The following is a 16,544-nucleotide window of genomic DNA, read 5'->3' on the forward strand; positions in this document are numbered from 1 at the left end:
AACTCTGTTCCATCTTATTGATTAATATTTCCTACCTTCCACATTGTACAGACCTTCAGTCCAGTTTCACGCCCCTACAAATCAATGTGTGTGTATAGTTGCATTAACATAGTGCTTTAATAAGAATAATATATTAATAATCCTTGCATTTGATATAGCGCCTTATCATGTGTTTGAGACGTCTCAAAACGCTTCACAGAATATGCTAAATTGACTATACTTTGGGGGCAAAACTTAACTGTAACTTTGGCAGTATCTGCTTGAAATATCCAATCCCAGTGGAAGATGCTGTGATTTTATGGGACGGAAGAGAAGTAAAACATTTTATGTTTAATATAAAGAAGATTGGTAATGAAACAGTACTTAGAGTTAGTCTATTATCTCAAAAGAAGATTTTTAAAACGTTTGTTGGATATTTATCTAACAACTCTAATAATATTGAACAGGTTATCTGTTTAGTGACTACCAAATGTTAGTCACGAAAGTAGATTCATGGGCCATGATATTAGAAAAACACTGATTCACCTCTCCATCATGTCCAGGACTAATTATTCCAGGACCCTGCTTGCTAGACTCCCCAGGTCCTCTCTACACAGACAGCAGACCATCCAGAAGCTTGCAGCCTGTGTCCCAAAATCCAGCCTCCAGTTCAGAAGCCCAGTCAGTACTTTGAGATGTCCTCCCGATGTGAAAGAGGCTGTATAAACGTAAATTGTGATAGAGTCAAACTGAATATTTACTAAATTTCTGAAACCTCCTGTGAATCTTTGTTGGGCCCCTTGAGTATCCAATTAAAAGTGCTATTTAGGTATAGCAAGAATTGATGGCGAACATTTTAAGTTACAGACTAGGGCACATATCAACGTCCATGTGGTTCTCTCTCCAAGTAATGGAGGTTTGGCTAGATGCATGTAAAATTAAGTGCCACTTAGCTCTGTACAATATGTGCTTTAATTTATTTAAAAACATTACATTCCTGAATTAAGGAGCAGATACACTAAAAAATGAATAATTTCTGAGGTAGTGGAGCTGAACCATTGCTGATTGTGTATAAAGGCAAGAATGAAACAGTATTTCGCCCACAAAATATACAGTCAATTCAGTTTACAGTATAGTATATTCTGTGAAACGCTTTGATGCGTTAAAGTAAAGATGCATTAAGAGGAAGCTAGAATAGAGGGTGTGGGAGGGCGTAAGGAGTGGGTGGAGACTCGTGTGAAGTATGAACACTGACACGGACTGCTTCCGTGCTGTACAGTCTGTGTTAGTTTCAACGTGCCACTTACACACCCATTCTGAACGTCTGTTCATCTCCCTGCATCTTTTTTTGCAGTCTTGTTCATTATTCGTTACACCCACCCCCAGTTTTGGTGTCATCTGTGAATTTCGATACTCAGCCTCTTGTGTCTCAATTTAAATAATTTATGTACATTGTGAACTGTGGCGTTACTTTACGTGAATCCGATCTCTGTGAACACCACTTCCGGCTTCTTGCCAGTCTGACAAGCTGCTCTTTTTTCCTACTCTGTTTTGTATTTTCTAGCCATTAATCCATTCACATTGCAGGTTATAAACATATATTTTTGGCTGAGACTATCTGCCTCTCCGACATGTTATGCTTATGTGACCTGTAGAGCATTATGATCAGATTTGTAAATAATAGTCAAAAGGCAATTATTTTTTGACCAGCAGCATTTTACGTCAAAAGAATATTCACTCACAGTTTTAAAAAGGTTGACATGAACAATGAATCATTTTTTCATGTTTATTTGTTTTTTTAGGGCAGATTATCTTCTTGTTTGTCAGCTATTATAATTGTTATAATTATTAATCTGTTGAGTACATAGATACTTTGCCACTTTCAAAATGAATGCGGTCTTGAACATATAACATATACAAAAATGCCCTTTCTGGATTTCTGGAGTGAAATATTATAAAATAGAATTATTGAATAATGTGAAACATTTATTCGTTTACAGAAAAGTATGTTTTCAATAAACTAAAATAAATGTAATCTGTTTTTATGAATATGAGTATCATATGTAAATCTATGAGTTATAATAATATAACAATAATCCTTGCATTTGACAATAATCCTTGCATTTTCACGTCTTCTCGACGTCTCAAAGCGCTTCACAGAATAGACTGTAAAGTGAATTCACCGTATATATTTTTTTGTGTGGGTGAAACGCGGCAGCCAATTGCACACAGCAGTGTCCCACAAACAGTCGTGGATTGAAAATGACCAATTTATTATTGTTTTGTTTTGGGAGGGATTATTATTAGGTGTGTGGAGTAAGGAAACTTGCCCAAGGTTTCACCCTCTGCCTGGAATTGAACCCAGGTGTCTCGCTTGCAAGGCGAGTGCTCTAACCACTAAGCTATAGGACTCCGGGTATTATACCTCAATAAAAGACAGTGAATTATTTTTCAATGAAACACCCTCTCCTCACATGAAAGTCCATACATTTTGTAACCTCCATATATATTAGCCTGGGTCAGTCGGTGGCACTTACACCTCTGTATCAGAAGGTTATGGATTCAAGCCCCATCAACATTGGGACTTGAAACTGATCGCGTCTAAGATGATACTCCAATGCAGTGTTAGGGCAGTGCTGCATTGTTGGAGGTGCCGTCCTTCAGATAAACCAAGGCCCTGTCTGTCTGTTCAGGTGAATGATAAAGCTCCCATGACACTATTCAAAAAGAGAAGGTGGTTTCTCCCAGTGTCCCGACTGACAATCCTCCAGATAAAAATTGGTTATTCAATTGAAGGTTGCTTGTGAGACTTTGCTGTGTGCAAAGTTCATCCACAAAATACACAATGATACACTTTAGAATAAATCTCGTGAAACGCTTGGAGGTATTTCGATGAGTGTTTTCTTTTCAAAGTAATTACACTAGATATAGAAAAAACCTTCTGACCTACTTTCATGAGGTTGGATGGTTTCAGATTGGCTCCGAGGCCTATCCACAACTCCAGAGGAGGTACAATGTAAAAGAGAGAATTGCTGGCTACAGGAAAAACCCTGTGTTATGACGGTATTCATTTTATCACCATAGTGGGAGGATTTTGTCCTTAAGTCTGTCAGTCTGGCTCAGTTGGTAGCACTCTTGCCTCTTGAGTTAGTAGGTTGTGGTTTTAAAGCCCAATATTGAGATTATGTATGTACTAAAAACAAAGTTCTGTCTCCCTATTCCCTTTGGATCTTGATGAAAATTTTCTTCTGAATGTGATCAAAATATACTTTAAAAATCCACTTTGAGATTTTGAATGCTGGTGGTTGGTTTAACGGCTGCTTTGCCAGTGTGTCCGGAACACTGATTTTTAGAAAATTGAGATGCCTTTGATAAGTACAAAATATAAGATTGTAATTAATTTGTTCACAGCCTCAGTAACCTCCTTGTTTTACTGGCATTATAATGATGGTTTCAGGGCTTTTTGTGTTAGAACGTGGGACAAAGCTGTCTTAAGGTTTAATCAGGTCCCTTCTTGCAACAAAATGGAAGATGAAATGTTCATTAGATCTACCATATTCTGGTAATGTGTCTAGGCACACGGCGCAGCCTCTGAGCTTCTATGCTTGTTCTAGGAATGCAGACTTTTAACACACATTAATGCCAGCTCCTTTGCAGATTGAATCAAGTGATTTGATTAATCATATATAAAATAATGCAAATAAAATCAGGGTGCCATGAGCAGAAAACAAATTTGGTATGGGTGCATTTATCACTTCGTATAGATGTATGCATCTTTTCACTTAGATTATAGGGGTTATGAACAGGCCAGAACTGTCGTATGATATACATTTGTCTTTGTGAAGCATGTTAATTCATTGGCTGCTGTGCATGTTTCATGGTAATTCTGTATGCATTTGATTTGTTTGTGAAAACACATTGCAAATGTTTCCTGATTCCTGGAACATTGGCATGAAACATTGGATTATAAATTGCACATATTGGTTGCAGTGAGGATTATGCACTGATTTTTATAAAGCCTATTGGAGTAAGCGTAAGGCATATTGAAATGAGTACTGCTATTATTGGTTTATGGTTGTTTCATTTCCACCTTGTTTATTTTTTTACGCTTCTTTGAATTACTCATATTGAAATGAGCATCAAACACAATGCATCATTGCTTTTATACTGTGGATTTTGTTTGTTCCGGCTTCTGTACGGCATTAAAAATGCATCTGTTCCCATAGTGGAATCAAATTCAAAGTGACAGCTTTGTGTAAAGATTTAATGTTGTGTGGTATTCAAAATGAATTAGTTCTGACCATTTCATTATCCCTTGTGGAAAAAAAGTGAGGCATTCTGTTCATTCACAGTCTTATCTACTTTATTTGCTGATACTGAATAGATTATTGAATCATGGCTATTCTGTTTTCTGAGAGGGTGGGTATTAATGTGCGGTAAAAGCCTGCATTCCGAGAATAAGTTCAACTGCCACAGCTCAATAGTTACATCATTATCTATTTACTAATCGTCAAAATGAATGTTTTATGCCAGAATGAGGGACTTCAAGCTGATTGAAGCATTGAGCGATTTCTCATACTTTAATCAGCCATCTTCTGTTCCAGCATAGCACTGTGGTGTTCATTGTAAGTGAAATTGATTTGTGTACATTTGTATTATTATTGTACGTGTTCTCAGCAAATACATTTGTAAGTAAGCAGTCTTTTCCTTTGGGGGAAAAAAAACAGATTAAAAAATGTAAAATCATTTTAGCCCGTTTCATCTTTAGTGCTCGCAATGCAAAATAAATGTTTTGAAAATAAATTTAGTATTTTAAACAAGTATAAATTTAGTAAACGTCAGTAAAATAAGATGTTTGCATTTATCTGCAAATTATTTTCTCGCCATTCAGCTCTATTCCATTATAAATTTAACAAGCTGGGTAAGGTGGTCCATTAGCAAGCCCCCTGAGTGGCACTTGTGAGACAAGTTTGTATTTTACAAAATAGTTCTGCTGTCAGCGTCTTTCTCTCTCCCTCTGTCTTTTTGTCTGCCTCTCAATCCTCCTTTGAATGGCGATCATTTCAATTCTTACCCCCTTTTAATGTCCTGTCGCACTTTATTTTTAAACAACACTGTTGCTTTAATACCTGCGGTGACCTTGCAGTTTCGAAAATGGCAATAAAGAAAATCTACACACGAACATGTAAATGACCATTGGGACAGCTTTCTGTCTACTTCAAAGTGCTTTATGTATTTATTTATTTATCATTCAGTCCGTTATCTATGGGAGTGCAGTATGTTGCGATGAGAAGCATCATGGCTAACAATTGCGGGAAATAACATTCTCCACTCAGAAATCAGCTGCTATAACCACAATTCAGCACCTTAACTCAAGACCCTCTTCTTCCTTTTTGGCCACTCTCCAACCCTCCCTGCCCTCCACTCTCCCTGATCTAACCTCCCCCCTCGCTCGGGTCTAAACCCCTGACTTGTCCAGCGCCTTGGGACGTCCTCCTGATGTAAATGGCGCTAAACAAATGTAATTTTGTCTTGGATTAACAATGCTGCAGTTTCGTGCTCTGAGTGTGTCTTGTATCTCCATGTTTGGAAAGGGACAACCACGAGTTTGCGTGTTAGGCTGATTATGTGCTACAATGCTTTTTTTTTTGGCAAATCCTATTTGTAAATAAGTTGAAGTAACCGCATTTTGGTAGCTCTACATTGTCGGATGTGCCATCTTCTGATGAGGCTTTAGACCAGTGTCTTCCCTGCCTGTCCACGGTGAATATTTCAAGCACTTTTCAAAATGTGAAGAGAGTTTCTCACAGTCAACAATCACCCAGACAACAATTGATCATTCATCTAATGACTGTTTCTGAGACATTGCTGTGCACTCATTGATAACCCGCTCTCGGTTACAAATCTGCAGTTACTACACTTTATGTAGATACTCTGAAGCTTTTAGAGGCATATTATTTATACTATTAATTGGTTTGCCCGCCCAATAATGGCATTAACTGCCGTCTTCCACCCACCAATGGAAAATTGTTCCTGCCACCTTCAGAATTGTGACTGTCAGAAATGAGAACTCATGTCAACAGCAATCGAGTGAGTCTGACTCTCATTACAAACTGACTGTACAAAGTGCTTGCTGCACATATTTTAGCAATTTTAGCTGTTTCAATTGTATCCTTTTTTTTTAACCTCCAGATTGAACTGAAGCGGAAGTATAATGACCAGCATTCACAGACCCGAGGTCTGCTTCGTGGTAGTCAGTGGTATGATATTCAGGCGTTTCGAGCATTGAACCAAGCACTGGGCAGGTAAGTAATGGCAGACTCTCTTCCTCGGGGGGGTAGGTAAGCAGGGGTCTCCTTGGAGCAGAACTGGCAGAATTAGGAGTTAAGCTACAAGGAAAAGGCCAGGTAAATGGGACCGTGAAGTTTGCTCTTAAAAGAGCCAGCACAAACACAATGGGCCAAATGGCCTTCTTCTGCTCTGTAAATTTCTGTGGTTCAAGGGCACAGCCTGCAAGGCAGGAATTAGAAAAACTGAACCAAATTGGTTGTTGTTCCTGGTTGAAATGTTATTTGTAACTCAATATCATTTCTATTATATATGCAGGAAATCTGTTTTGATGATATTTCATCAAAGAAAATGTGTTTTAAAATGTGAAAATAACATTCGGTGTGTTACAAAGGATATCTAAATTCATAGAAAATATTTCTAACAAATATAATTGTATTTATTATAGGTGCATCCGACATAAGAATGACTGGGGAGCACTGATCCTGGTTGATGATCGATTTAGGAATAATCCAAATAGATACATAAATGGTAAGACTCTGTGCTTTTAGTTTTCCCCAACGAGGACAAATTTAACTCAGCTTGTCTGCTCACGATTTACTTTCAGTCTTTCTGCCCCCACTCTCTGGAACTCCTTCCCACTGTCCCTTCGCCTCACCTCTTCCCTCGTCTCCTTCAAGGCCCATCTCAAGACCTTCTTCTTTGACCGCGCCTTTGATCAACTTCCAATCCTCACCTTACTTCTGTCCTAAGAAGTTTCTTTGAAACTCCCCACCAGATCTGCTACTTGTAATAATGCCCTTGAATATTAGACTCATTAACACGTGGTCTTCTCATTCTGTGTCATTTGTTTGAAAATTTGGGTTGAGAGGAGAAGAATTTTTTCAATTGGAAAACATTTTAAAAAGTACAAACGTATTGTTTTCTGTTGAAATAACTGAGTAAAACCAAACGGCTGTGCTCAAAGGATTGTATAAATATTGTGAATGTCAAATTCCTGCCCTTTTGTCACTGGATGGTGCTAGAGCTCTGTTTAATTGCGGGAGGTAATACCGAACAGCTGTTTGCTGGGACGTGACTCAACCTTTAACATTTTATTTGTGTTTTATTTTTAAGTAAATCTGTGTTTGCATGGCAATGCAGCAAAATTTAAACAAAAATAAAAAGTTACAAACGGTGTATATGTGGTGTCAGCCTGGGTCTGTGTCAAAACTCTCTCCCCGCTGGCTCGGAAGGTTGTGGGTTCAAGCCCCACTTTGGGACTTGGAATCACATTAGTCTAAGCCAGTGTGGTCCAACTGGCAGCCCGCGGGCCACATCTGGCCCGGGTGCAGTGATTTCATCCGGCCCGTGAACCATTTCCAACTTCAAATAAGCAGTCAATTCACTTTACAGTATATCCTGTGAAGCGCTTTGAGACGTCTCAAACACGTGATAAGGTGCTATTTCAAATGCAAGCATTATATTACTGTGCGACCAGCAAATTACAGGCCACACGCAGACCCCCGAGCCAATCAGGAGGTGGTCACCAGGAGTCAGGTTCTGCCCACAATAGGCCTGGTGAATCAGGATAACATGTTACTCATGCAGCCCGTGGATGTTTCTCAAATCATCCAAGGGTGACACATCGTCTTAGACATTACATACTACTGATTTGATGGCAAGAAGCCGAATGCTTATTTTCTGCTGATATGAAGGTTTGCATTTTTTTTATTATTAATTTCGAAAACTTGTCTAACACACAGGGCTGTCAAAGTGGGTTCGTCAACAGGTCCACCATCATCCAGACTTCAGCAGTGCTTTACAGTCATTGGCCACGTTTTCCAAAGCTCAGCAGGAAGATGTTGACACTTTGCACAAGAGTATTAACAAGGTGCTTGATGTAGCCCCAGTAGGTGAAGGTGAAGGCTTGCTGAGGACTCCAGTTGTTCAGAACAAGGATCTCCAATCAGAGATTTCCAACGCACAAGTTGGAATCATTAGTCCGAATTGCACCCTGCCAGGTGCTAGCACGGCAAGCCGCAAGTTTAATGCTGATATTATTCCTCCACTTCCTTCCTGCAGTTCCGATACAATGAGATCTGTGGAAGTACCAGGTTCGTATTAAAAAACAATACAAAAATAATTTCAATTCAGTGTTTTTTTTTTGTGAGCCCTTGGAGAAGAGCCTTGACATTATCCCTCCTAACCGCCAGTAGTGGTGTGGCATTGATGGCAGGTAAAGGTGTCTGTCTCATATTATCTTCTACAGGGTGATGATTCGTGTGAGGAGCGGGATAGATCACTCTGTTTAATTCACCTGTTTAACTGAATGTTTCAAATTTTATACTAGTCAAGAATCTTACCCGTGGGAGGATGATGAAAGGGATAACAATACAACACACAATTACATTTGTATAGTGCCTTTCACGTCGGGAGGACGTCCCAGGGCGCTGGACAGTCAGGGATTTGGACTCATCTTTTACCCTGAACATTCGAATGGGAAACTAATTTTCTATTTTGCATTTGGTGTAAATTTATAAATTGTTCAGCTTTAAAATTTTTTAGTCTGCATCTTTACACATCTGTTTAAAATAGTAATTCCTAAGTTTGTTCGGATAAAAAAGCGACAAAACCTATTCATTTCATGGCTTTGGAATAATTATCGTTTGACTTGCAGGTCACCAAAACGACGATCCTCCTACAATCGTAATGACCAGGACTCCGCTCTTCAGAAATTCTCGTGTCCCAGGGAAAGGTGGAAACATCGGTAACACAAAATCATCAACAACTATTATGCAGTATTTCAATAAAAGGCCTTTGACTTCAACCCCTATACAGACACCACCACCACAGTCCCACATATCAACTGTTGACCTCACTCAAGATTACGCTGATGATTGGAATATTCTGTGTAACTCTGTTAAAAATATTCAACAAAAAACGGAAAGAACTGCATCTCACTGCAATGGACTGTCAGAGAAAAATCAAAATTCAGCCGCAATAAATATCACAGAGAATATATTGTTAAATGTAGTAAAATGTGAATCTCAGGAAAAACAAATCATGTACGACAGTATAGGGAATTCTTACAATAGTTCTACGTCTGAGTCACCCTCTTCCGTTTCGGATTCAGTTTGTGAGTGTGAGGCCGAGGTAATAGATGAAGAGGAGGATAATGAGAAGGATGATTCATTGTTTTTTACTCCCGAGCTTTTTGATGAGGATCCAGAGGAAGACTATTTAATGGAAGCAAAGCAAAGTAGCCCCCAGATAGCTGATGGTACTGCTCTTGAACCTGAGAGCGTAGAAACTGATAGTGCCAAAATGTTTCAGAGTACCAATGGAGAACCCGTTCACCTTGACAGGCCAGCAAGATCCAATGAGAAAGATATGGCGGGCTCAATTATCAGAGGGGATTATCTGTATCCCCACCCGCAAGCGAAAGATGACAATGTGCCTAAATTAACTGTACTGATAGATAGTGAGGAGGCTGCCAGCTCACATTATCAGCAAGTGGATGAGCCAGCAGAAACTGACCAAAAACTATCAAAGAGAAAACATAGGCTGAGCAGATCGAGAAATAAAGGTACAGGTGTGAATTCTGAGAATTGCTATATTAAATGAAGCCAGCAACTGATTTGATCATGGTTGACTCTTCCTGTTTTAAGAACAATTTACAATAAGTAATAATTATTATTATTAATGCCTATTTGTGTACTCAAGCATATTGTTTATTAATTTCTGCCTTTTTTCACCCACGAAATATACAGTCAATTCACTTTACAGTTTATTCTGTGAAGCGCTTTGAGACGTTTTGAAGCTGTGATAGGGCGCTCTATCAAATGCAAGGATTATTATTATTTTTCTCCTTTGCTCTTTGAACGTTAGTCATTTTTAGAACAAATTCTCAACATCATAGAATAGAAAATGTTGACAAAAAGTTGATCGGAATCTGAAGAAATATAGGTCATATCAGAATAAACTACCTTTGCTGTCTGTATCAGTCAATCTATTTTTTTACAGCAGTGTTTTTTTAAGAAAGCTAAGCACTACGTACCAGTATTTTAGCTCCAATGAAGTTCCTAAAATATCAGTCAGTGGTTCTCAGTGACCATTTACATTGAAAGAATATAACTTATTTGCTCAATGTTATCTATATATTAAAGTGCTTTAAATATTCATTGGCCTCAGACATTAGTTGTGAAAACAAGTGGGTAAGTGGGTAAAATAATTGGTAGAGTAATTTCTTACGCTTAAAGTTTTGTATATGGTTTATAAGTGAAATACGCTGTATAAATGCAAGTTGTTGTTATGTGGTTCTTTGTTTTCTGGGTTGTATGTTTTATTTCTCATTTTGGAGATCCTGAAAATGTTAAAAAGTAATGTAATCTCAGTATCTATGTGACTTGTACTTAGTCAAATGTGATAGTCTTACAGAAACCTCCTCTTCTGCCCCTCTGTCTCTCTTTCTCCGCCCTCCCCCCTAACCCCCCCACTGTAGAGAATCACAAGTGCCGTACCCTTCCACAGTGCAATAATGTGTGGTTCCAAAATGCTCCATGAATTAAACCTTTTCAAATGTCTACTACCTTGTTGGACCACCTATATATTTAACCCTGTAACCACAAAATTATGATCGTTCTTATAAATAACTTTTATTAAATATCAGTTCTGATTGATTTATTTTGTAAGCTGAAACTCACACCAAGATCCTTTGCGAGCATAGATTTGCATAAATTTGTTGTCAAAAAGCTACAGTATTTGTATTTTTTTCATTTCGCCCACAAAGTACACAGTCAATTTATTTTACAGCATATTCTATGAAGTGCTTTGAGATGTCTCAAAGACGTGATATGGCACTATATCAAATGCAAGGATTATTATTATTATATTTTCTTTTCTCAGGCATTAATAATTCATCGGCATTGTCCAGATGGAATCACCAAAGTGATAGCCCCAACATGGAGATTAGGACAGTATCAAAACTTTGCGTCCCGAAACAAGAAATCAGTTCAGTCTGTTCTGAGAGAGAACCTAGCCATCGAAAGCCTAGTGTACGTCCGAGAGATAGAAGGAAGGTTATGGAGCATGCTGATGTTGAAAGTCGAATGAACAAGCACAAAGATTGTACAAAGAGATCAAATAAAAATAAACAAAGTCGAAAACACAAGGATGATTTTTTAAAATGGAATGATCTTTGCAAACAAAACAAAAGCAAAAAACACAAGCCAAGGTATGCGGTGGGTGAAAAAGCCACAAAGTTCAACATTGTCCAGGAGGCAAGTGTGGAAATGAATAACAATAAGGAAAATGTAGTGAAACGAAAGCCTGTTTTATCGAAGGTGAGTGATTCCACAATAATTCAAAATACTGGAAGCTCAAAGACAGACAGTCTAGATTTGATTATGCCGAGTTACAGCTTAAGAAGCAAACGTGTGAAAATACTCCGCAACAGATATAATCAAAGCACAACTCGGGTAGAAAAACAAAACCAATTAAACGATGATCAGATTGCTGAAGGAAAGGACACTTCACATAGTAAAACATCAACCAAAGCAGTCTTTTTCAAGCAGCGCAGAAATAAGTTTACAAAACCTTATAAAATACGTGCGTTAGACTCTAAACAATCGACAAAGAACAAAAGAGGAGCAAGATCTAAGATTGTTAGCGCTCAGCTGTTGGCTGGCTGTATGCAGCAAGGGGAAGAATGTCATGGAAAGACCAAAGCTGACAGAGAGACAGCACCCACAGTCCAGTTTGAAGTACTAATGGTAGAGGAATATCCTTCTCCAGTGCATACGGCTTTTTTACAGTGTGAAAAGGATACAATAGATACTTCGGGGATAGGTGTCCAGGGGAATGCACACTCTGAAATGTTGGACTGCCTGCCCGAAATTGGAAAGGCGAGCGCATCAGACAATAAAATGAATCCAATTTTCTACCAAGGGAACAATGCATCAGTTGTAGAGAAAGAGAATTCAGAACTTAATTTACCAACTCTCACAAGGTTCATCCCTGATACAAAAATCGGTTCAGGTAAGGAAATTAGCTGTAGGTAGCTCTAAATATGTGTGTGTATATATGTATACAGGCGACCCGTAAAAGGTTAATAACATGGGTTAAATAGATATCCTGCAGATTTTCTTGACTTAGAAGAACAAAAATGATACTTCCCTCAGGTGATTATCAGGACTGGGTAGAGTGTATGATGGAGCAGGTCATCCATGATCTAAGGAAACACCTTAATAAAGTGACTGGTCTTTTAGACTTTCTTATCAATAACCCATCTTGTTGTTCCAGGGTTAAAGATAAACACATCACGGAACAGAAATAGTTACCGAAAAGCTAGAGGGAAGAAGGTTAGTCAAAAAAAGAGGATTCCACGGCATGATCTGGTAATAACTGATTTTTACTGACAGTAAAACATTTCAACATGTCATTCCCACTCACTCTTCAAATTGGTGGGTGAGCTTTCAGCCACTCTGCCCCTGCTCTCTGGATCTCTTACTCCCTCCCTTTCTATTTTCAAAACCTGCCATAACTTTATCTCCTTGAAAGTGCTTTTGGCCACCTTTCTCCTCTTACCACCCCCCACCCCCCCACACCCAGCTCGGGCTCCCAAGGGGTGTGAAGCACTTTGAGATGACATTGCAATGTGAAAGGCACAATGTAACATGTTGTTATTTAAGGGTTTGTTTTCTCTGTTGGTAAATTATAATTGATATCTTAATCTTAAGAATAATGGATACCTAGAATTCATAACAAATCAGTCATATGATCATGCAGAACAGGCTCAAAGGTTTCACAACTTGAACCCCAAGACCCCAAACCATGGCCATAAATTCAATACCTGGTATTTCTGATTTAATTTTAATGCAGTTGCTTTATTTCCCTTTTTGGTCTGTCTCTAAGTTAGTAATTGACTCTCAGTGTCACTTGACCCCAAGACGTGTTTACTGCAACTGCTGCTTTGCAGTGATTAACAGATTATCAAAGTCAGCCTAGATTGTATGTTAATACATATGATTTATGTTCATATTTCAGAAGGAGAAGCAAGGACTACAGCCATGCCAACTTGGACTGTATTGTGTGTCCTGTGGTTCTGAAATATTCGCAGACGCCCCAGGTAAGATCAACAGCCCAATGGCAATCTGAAATGAGTAAGAGCTATTTGGTATCAAAGGGAATCCTCACATCCAATAATGTTTCAGACACCTGGCAGTTATCACAGGCAATGGTTGTACAACAGCCTTGGTCCTGGAATCGATGGTAGAGGCAAAGAGGTAGAGTTGGGTATCATATATCAAATGCAAAAGTTATTATTATTGCTGTGTACATGTGGAAATGACCTGTGGGTGATGTCACCAGGTGGGGCATCGAAAATGTTTTTATGAAATGTACCTTAAAATCAGCATTGGAAACAGTGCCTTGGGATGTCCTCCCGATGTGAAAGGCTGTACACAAATGTAATTTTATATTGTATTTTGTATTGAATGCATACTATCTTGTTCTTTAAAACAATAATAAATTGGTCATTTTCAATCCACGACTGTTTGTGGGACGCTGCTGTGTGCAATTGGCTGCCGCGTTTCGCCCACAAATATACGGTCAATTCACTTTACAGTCTGTTCTGTGAAGCGCTTTGAGACGTCGAAGACGTGAAAAGCGCTATATCAAATGCAAGGCTTATATTATTGTTTTGAAGTTGATCCTGTGCCGGGGCCCAATACAAACTTTGCCATATGTTTTAACATACGTGAGGTTTGTTTACAGGCTTGCTGGTGAGAGCTCCCTGTAGGAGTAGCAGTATTGCCAAACTGAAGACAATCTTCCAAAACACAACTAGAAAATCAAAGATTCCGAACCTCCGTTGCTATTGTCAAAATCAACCAGCCCAGGCCACAAACTCGGAGGACATTCTACTAGTTGTGGAAGACGAAAGAGGAATTTCTTACCTTAAGGAAAGAACACAACCCTACGAAGCCACAATAATCAGCAAAGGTATGAAAACAGTCAAACCTCACATTATAAACTCATTCATTTGCAACAGACTCAGTCTTCTGTTATTGTGTAAACAATGCGGATTTCTAATAAGATGATGTATGATAAAATGTAATTGCTAGTTGATTTTACTTCTAGCTAAATCAATTAGCCTAATTATGGAATAAGAAGTCAACAGTTAGAAATATGTCTCATTTCTCAAAAGAATGATTCCGCATTTTAGATTGTCCAGTATGGTATTTTAGAATGGAAATTCTTACATTTCCTCTATTTTGAAACATTTTTTCTCCAAGTTCTTTTAAGACTGAAAATGTAATTTAAAAAAAAAGTCTAAATTCAACAATGAATGCTGTATAAACAGAGTAAATCTAGACTCGTGTAGAAATTCTTCTACTTGTCTATTTTTGGACGTATTGTTTAAGAACTGTTATATTAACCCTTTGTAAAATTACTCAAATCTCTTTTGTAAATATGAAATGAGCAATAGCCAGAATTTCGATGTCTCAGCACTGAATGTCGCAGTTTTTGTTTTTCTGTTCTTAAAAGGACCTCAGCAGACTGGACTAACATTAAATGCCACATGGAATTCTCAGGAATCTTCTCTAACCACCTACTTACAATGCAGAAACTGTGTCAGTCAACTGACTCCTCACTGTTCATTGATAGGTGCTGAAATAATACAGCTAAAAAATGTTCCTCAACCAAAGGTAGGGAATTCACATTGAAACTACTGAAGGAAACCTGGCGATCAGTTATACCACTTATAGGTTTGTGTTTTCTCTCTCTCGGCAACAGCCTTTGGACCAAGGAGCTGTTCACATTTATAGAAAATCATGCTAAGTACCTTTATCTGGGTATTTCAATTCCTTGTGTCAATCGGATTATTTTTCAACTATAATAATAATAATAACCCTAACATTTGATACTGGGAGAATGTGTTAAAGTTCAGTTCTTTTTTGAATGTGCACACATTTACCGCCCCAACTGTTGACTGGCAGAGAATTCCACATTCCCACCGCTCTCTGTGTGAAAAGGTCATCATGCACACTCGGACTCTTACTGTCATCTGTGCAGTTAAGCTCCATCTAACTCCAGTGGCTTGCTTGGTTGATGTGTTTGCTTCCCAGCACTATGATTGCTTCTTTAACTTTTATTGATACTTAATATTTCAATCTGCCTTCATCTGTCCCGTTTACACAAGCATATCTCACCTGAACAGTAGTGATTACAGCCACAAGAGATCCTGAAAATTCTTTGCTTTTCCTTTTGCCCACAAAATATACAATCAATTCACTTTACAGTATATTCTGTGAAGCGCTTTGAGATGACTCGAAGATGTGATAAGGCGCTATATCAAATGCAAGGATTATTGTTAAAAGAGCATTGTGAGCTGGTAACAGCGTGGCTGGGATAGAACAACAATAATTTTTAAAATCGGGTACAGTTTTGGTGGAAAATGGTCATCAATCATAATTTAAGAAAGGCTGGGTTAAGTGGTCTGAATTACTGTGCTTGGTATTTGCCATTAATTAAAAGTAGTAAAACAGTTTTTTTTTAATGTTTGCAGGTTAAGAGCATTGGAAATGAGAAAAAACTCAATCTGCAAGATTGAAATCAGCTTTATTTTCCTACCCTAGATGTTAATAAAGAAATATATGGTTTAATCTAGTTAATGCTTTTGAGCATTGATCCAGTTTATTTTAAATTTCATCATATGTGATGTTGGATTAACCATACACAGTGGATTTATGGTCATGCGATTCACTCCTATTAATTGTATAACAAAATTGTGAAAACATCAGTATATTTTTTATGAGGAACATATACCACACAAAGCATTCTGTAGGAAAATAGTGCTATATTAACCTTAATAGAGCTATCAAGTCACCTATCTCACTATCTCACACTTGGTTCTATACACTGATATAATTGATAGAAGCTTCATTCATTGTTGAAGGAGTTATAGAAGAAAAATGTATAAAAAATGGCTGTTGTTCGTATTCGCTTAACGTTCTATAGATGTGAAAGTATTTTGGGTTCTGAAAACGTGTACACTTAAACAGTATTCACACATGAAGTACATAGCAATGAGCCCAGTTTTCACAATAGTCAGTTACATATATACACTGCCTTGAACCCAAACACATATGCGTGCAAGTAAGGTGGTTTAATAGTATCCTGTATTGTTTAGAGAGAATTGTATTTGGACAGTCAATGTCAGGAATCCAGTAGGTTGCAGAATCAAAAATAAGTGGTTTCCAAAGGTGTTGATTTCCGTACAGCAGGTGTTTTGT

At 38.1% G+C, this 16,544-nt stretch overlaps 1 protein-coding gene across 1 annotated transcript in view; it reads left to right on the forward strand.

Moving 5' to 3' along the window:
• The window catches only part of brip1 (BRCA1 interacting helicase 1), a 53,050-nt gene extending 37,188 nt beyond the window's left edge, over positions 1 to 15,862 (forward strand). Inside the window, exons 17-26 of the mRNA XM_007896679.2 lie at positions 6,172 to 6,284; positions 6,716 to 6,798; positions 8,013 to 8,363; positions 8,927 to 9,835; positions 11,155 to 12,285; positions 12,550 to 12,608; positions 13,294 to 13,375; positions 14,023 to 14,250; positions 14,797 to 14,957; positions 15,818 to 15,862. Of these exons, the coding sequence (XP_007894870.2) occupies positions 6,172 to 6,284; positions 6,716 to 6,798; positions 8,013 to 8,363; positions 8,927 to 9,835; positions 11,155 to 12,285; positions 12,550 to 12,608; positions 13,294 to 13,375; positions 14,023 to 14,250; positions 14,797 to 14,957; positions 15,818 to 15,862 (3,162 nt within the window). The remainder of the gene's footprint in view (positions 1 to 6,171; positions 6,285 to 6,715; positions 6,799 to 8,012; positions 8,364 to 8,926; positions 9,836 to 11,154; positions 12,286 to 12,549; positions 12,609 to 13,293; positions 13,376 to 14,022; positions 14,251 to 14,796; positions 14,958 to 15,817) is intronic.
• Positions 15,863 to 16,544: the final 682 nt, after the last annotated feature.

Source organism: Callorhinchus milii, unplaced genomic scaffold (assembly GCF_018977255.1).
Source record: "Callorhinchus milii isolate IMCB2004 unplaced genomic scaffold, IMCB_Cmil_1.0 Scaffold10, whole genome shotgun sequence".
Classification (NCBI taxonomy): Eukaryota; Metazoa; Chordata; class Chondrichthyes; order Chimaeriformes; family Callorhinchidae; genus Callorhinchus; species Callorhinchus milii.